Below are 5,424 nucleotides of genomic sequence, written 5' to 3'. Positions count from 1 at the left end.
GGTTGGTCTCCACCAGGGCTTCATATTGATACCTGGTCTCATTCAGCACACTGTTCAGGTCCACAGTTGGGGCAGCATCCACCTCCACGTTGAGGCGGTCTCCAATCTGGCTTCTCAGAGAGTTGACTTCCTGACAGAGTAAAGGGAAGGAATGAACCCACAGAAATGAATCTGCAAACTTTCTACTATAGGAAAGTGAGCCAGCCCTGTCAGGAATATACTAAATGGAACACCCTGATTGTTCCCAAAGATTTACATATATATTGCATTTGAATAAACTCAAATAGGGATCACATCAATTCCTTTCTCAGAAAACTAGAATCACCTCACATTTTCTATAGAACTAAGTATCAACTCCTTGGCTGTGTAGTTCCTACCTCATTTCACAGCCACACTGACTCATTGGCCATACTTAAATACACCCTGCTCTTCCACTTCTGTAACTGCTCAGCCTCTTCCCTCAGACTGAACACCCAAGTATTGAAATACTCCTCCTGCTTCAAGATATGCCTCTGAGAAGAGTTCCCTATCTCCTTTCAGGCAGACTGGATTATTTCCAGAACATGATGCTTGTACATCTCATGACACTTCACTCTGCCTTGTACATGGCTATCTCTCACTGTGAACTCTTTGAAGAGAGGGGCCATTTCTTACTGCTTTTTTTCCCTCCATCTCCATCACCAAGTTCAGGACCTCACAGTGACCCACAGAAAGTAGGGCTGAATAACATTTTTTCTCAACATCTCCAACTTCTGCCCAATCTGGGCCAACTGATTGAGAATTAGCAGCTCACCTCACTCCTTGATGTGGATATAGTGTATCATTCTCTGAGCTAAACTTGAGTTCTTTGGAGAAGGGTCCCAGGCCAGGGAACCTATCAGGTGTTGCCTCCTGGTTCCCAATGCTAATGGCTTAGCTCTGAAGCTTGCCTTTTTATTTTCCTCTCACCTCCTCGTGGTTCTTCTTAAGGCACAGCAGCTCCTCTCTCAGGGACTCCACCTGGGCCTCCAGGTCGGACTTGCACAGAGTCAGCTCATCCAGGATCCTGCGCAGACTGTTGATGTCAGCCTCCACCAGCTGCCTCAGGGACAGCTCCGCCTCATACCTTCAAACACAGATTGGGGGAGGATGATCCAGGAAAGAAGCCCTCCTCCCCTCCCTGTCTTGTTTGGGTGAGATTATCTTGACTCTTTGAATTTATACTGCTTTCTGCCTGTTGTCGTCCACATATTTCCCTCAAGTTCTGCATGGATCAGCTGCAAAGGCCTCCTGACTCACCAGAAGGCACCTGAGAAGACTCATGAGATGGAGTCTCTCACTTCCCTCTCATTTTTGTTGGTTATCACCAAATTGATCCATTCTCAAAGACCAACTGATTTAAATCTCTGAATTGGGGGATTTAAGAAACCCTTCCAGAAAAACCAGTGTAGAGTGAAGAGCAGATAGCATATGGGTGTGGATCCCTGTTTGAAACTGATTTTACATAATCAACCTTGAGAGGAGAAATAAAAAGGGGAAATGGCTTTCTCCTCCCTTCTAGGCAACATTAGGCCCATAGGACCATGAAAGGGCCATAGAGTCCTTAGGCCATAGAGTCGCCTGGTCCAAAAGTCTCAACGTACTTGGTTCTGAAGTCATCAGAGGCCAGCTTGGCATTGTCAATCTGCACCACCAGCCTGGAATTCTCGGACTTGGCACACAGAATCTGAAAACAAGATTCTAAGGTGAGGATCACTTGAACTTGAGAATATCATATTGTTCAAAGACAGCCAGCTTCCTCTGTGCTGCCTCAAAGTCTATCCCTCACCTTCTGCTGGAGCTCCTCGATGGTCCGGAAGTAGGACTGGTAATTTGGGCACACATAGGGCACCTGCTGTTGGCACCACTCACGGATGCAGCCCTCCAGCTTTGCATTGTCCTGCTCCAGCTGGCGCACCTTCTCCAGGTAGTTGGCCAGGCGGTCATTCAGGAACTGCATGGTCTCCTTCTCGTTGCCATTGAAGGAGCCCTGGCAGAGCCAGCCATAGTTGCCCACAGTGGCAGGGATGTTGCAGGCTCCAGGTAGGGTGCTGCTGTGGCAGCTGTGGGGCACGCAGGGCCGGGAGGAGCAGCTGACGTGGCAGCTCAGGTTGGGCAGGCAACAGGTGTGCGGCATGGTGCTGGGAGAGGTGATAGAAGAGTAGGTAGACTGCTGGAGGTGGATGTGGGTGAAGTATGAGCCTCTCCCTCCTCTATGGCCCTTTTATACCCTTAATGGTGGGTGGGGGCTTGGCATACAGCATAGTTTTCTTTCCTCAAAGCTTCAGCTGAATTTTCTCCAAAATATGCTAGTGAGATGTGTCCAAAGAGTCCCCCGTCATCCCATAAAATTATTCCATTCAGCTTATGTCACATCAGGTTCCTCCTGGATGCTGGGGCTGGTGAAATCAGAGTTTCCTCAGATGCCTTCAAAGGAGGCAGAATCATCATAGCCCCAAATGGCTCTCCCTATTACTCAGAGAAGAGGACAGCGAGGGCATGAGGTAGAGTTGTTTGGGAATCAGATACTCCTCATCCATAGGGTTTTGCCACCAGTTCTCTGGAAGGAGAGCTTGGGATGAATACTCTTCTAGGTGTCCCTCTCCTTCCAAGTCCTTGCGTGTTTTAGCCCTATAGCAGAAACGCATCGTGTATTAGCTGCAAGGATCAATGAAAGTATTGGTTGGGGGCTTAGAGAATTTGCTAGTACATGAAGGAATTGAAAATAATTGAGTGTTTATGGTTGGGAAATGAGAAAGTAAAATGGAAACTGGTTGGCTGGATGGGAGTAACACTAAAGCAGGAATTGGCAAACTACGGCCCACCAGCCAAGTTTGGCCTGCCACCTGTTTTTTGTAAATAAAGTTTTATTAGAACACAACACTCATTCATTTCCGTATTGTCTATGGCTGCTTTTGCACTATATTGGCAGAGCTGAATAATTTCAAGGAGACCACGTGGCCCCCAAAGGCTAAACTATTTACCATCTGGCCCTTTCCAGAAAAAGTTTGCCAACCCGCCCTTAAGCAATAGTCTGCTAAAAGATAAGAGAAGAAATATCTGGAAAGGAAACTATGTTGGGAATAGTCCACAAGAATGAGAGTTCAGGTGGCAGTGTGGAAGCATAACCCTTCAGACTCACAAAGAAGGGAAATCAGGACAAGGTGTTCAGAGCTATCTATTTATGGTGACCTTACCTCAAAGTCTCTGGAAATTTCTCTCACTTTATTTCTGGGCCTACTCCTCTTTCTGGGAACATTAAACACCCCTAGAGTTTTGACTATGCCAATCTGAGATGCTCCCAAAACAAGCCACAAAGCCTGTGAGAGAACAGCTTGACTGCCTTTGCTAAGAACTGATCTGTCATCTCTGAGTATGCATTTTTCCATCTCGCCCAGGATCACGTTACCTATTGACTCTTCCAAACCCTAAGGAGCCTCCCTATTATCCAAAAATAAATCTCCTTAACAAAGTAGACTTCCCCACCTCACCTTCTTTTCCCTGTCGTTCCGTCTGTCTTCTGTTCTGTACAGAAACAAAGGCATGTTTCGGAAAGAAGTCCCAAGGTTGTTTATGGAAGACAACATAAGTCACTTAAGAAGGATGTGTCTGCATTTCAAAGGCAATGTGGGAGAAGCAGAAAAGCACACATTTGGAGTTAAATAACTTGGAGTCACATCTTTACTGACTATATGAGTTCAGAGAAGTCAGTTCCCCTTCCTGCATCTTGTTCTCCTCATCTTTTAAATGAACGATATAATAATGCTGCCTACTTTATAGTTTGTTGTGAAAAGTAAGATACTGTGAATGAACATATTTTTTAACTGTAAAGTGCTGTATGAACATGGCTGAGGGAGGAGAGAAATAATGATTATTAATGTAATCTTTATCCTTCCTATTTTTGGCCCAGACAGTTTCGAGAAAGAATTTTGGGAAGATTCAACTTTGTGAAGTAAGCATCTGGGCACTTTCCCCATGCTAAGCTAATGGTGAGCAGACCTCATTCACTTACCTTCCAAGCGCTAGGGGCATAAACTATATTCATGAATTAATCAACAAAAATGCAAATTTTAACATAACTTAGTGGCTGGAATAAAAAGTTAGCAGATGGTGCATTGTCTCCTACCCTCTCTACTAAGTTCCTGATCTTGTGGGCTTGGTTACCTCATTTGGGGTGGTTCTTGAGGAGGACAAGTTCTCCACCTGGGGTTGTATTACCACTGAAGGCTCCTTTCTGGTTTTGGCATTGAAATGGGCTCTACTCATCCTCTGGGAATCCTCCAGCCTTATAGCTCTGTGCAAAGCTTGATCATGATGATGACAATGAAGACAATGATGATGATGACACAACTTAATGAGTACTTATTATGTGCCAAACAAGGTGCTGAGTGCTTTTTGTACATTTTCTCATTTGATCCTCCCATCAAGCCTGTAAGGTTGGTCATATTATTCTCATTTTACTGATGAAGAAACAGGCTAGGAAAGACATAGCCAGTAAGTGGCAAAGCTGGGATTTGAACAACTCAGGTGGCTGACTCCAGAACCTGAACACCTAAGCACAGTGCAAAAACTTTCCATTTGGCATCAGAGCTTCTCTGATTTTGTTAGGGGAAGGAAATCTTAGATTGATTTCTGCCAGCTGTCTCTCTCTTTATAGTTTTTCCTTCCAATCCCCAGTGGGGGACCCTGTTTCCCCCTACCCCATACCCTTGACAGTCCTCTAAAGGTCTCTCTGCCCAAGCAGTCCTCTCACCCAGCTACTCTCTATGGTACCTTCCTGAACTAAGACCAAGTTATACTTATTTACTTCTCTCCCCAAGGAAATGGCCATCGTCTTGCATAATTAGTTAATATGTCCAGATTGGAAATTAGATTGCCTTTTCTTAGCGTCTAAGTAAGTGAAAATGCACAATGGCATGATCTAAGGTGATTTTAGAACCTGGGCGAAAGCCTACCTAACCCTGTAACAGTTTCCCTCAGAAATAAGTTCTATTTTCTAGAATCAAAGACTTCTAAATCTGGAAGGGCCTGACTTTATGGAGGAGAAAACTGAAACCGAAACAGTGTAAGACAGGAAGGAAACGAACATCAATGGATCACTTTCTAGTCAGAGAGTCTACTACATACCTTCACTTATAGTGTTCCATCCTCACCACAAACCCTTGTGTTCAGATTCTATTATTGTCACTGTGTATCAGAGATGAAGAAACTGAGATTTTGGGAGGAAATTTAACTTGTCCAAGTTCACCCAAGTAAATAGATCCAAGTCCGCCTGGTCCATCACACCTCATTGTGAGTTAGAGACAAAATACTGGTCTAGGCCAGGGTGTGACAAAACAAGAACTGAGAGAAAACACAGAAGAGAGATCTTGAATCCCAAAGCCAGCTCTGAGCACAAAGACAAGA

General features: G+C 44.8%; 1 protein-coding gene across 1 annotated transcript in view; it reads right to left on the bottom strand.

Moving 5' to 3' along the window:
• The window catches only part of LOC101350270 (keratin, type I cuticular Ha4), a 5,459-nt gene extending 3,177 nt beyond the window's left edge, over positions 1 to 2,282 (bottom strand). Inside the window, 4 exon segments of the mRNA XM_004390331.1 lie at positions 949 to 1,105; positions 1,623 to 1,705; positions 1,808 to 2,215; positions 2,217 to 2,282. Coding sequence (XP_004390388.1) covers positions 949 to 1,105; positions 1,623 to 1,705; positions 1,808 to 2,215; positions 2,217 to 2,282 — 714 coding nt within the window.
• Between the last annotated feature and the right edge of the window lie 3,142 nt (positions 2,283 to 5,424).

This window comes from Trichechus manatus, unplaced genomic scaffold, assembly GCF_000243295.1.
Source record: "Trichechus manatus latirostris isolate Lorelei unplaced genomic scaffold, TriManLat1.0 scaffold00294, whole genome shotgun sequence".
NCBI lineage: Eukaryota > Metazoa > Chordata > Mammalia > Sirenia > Trichechidae > Trichechus > Trichechus manatus.
The sequence above is the reverse complement of the archived record's forward strand: the minus strand, read 5'-3'. Positions and strand labels throughout refer to the sequence as shown.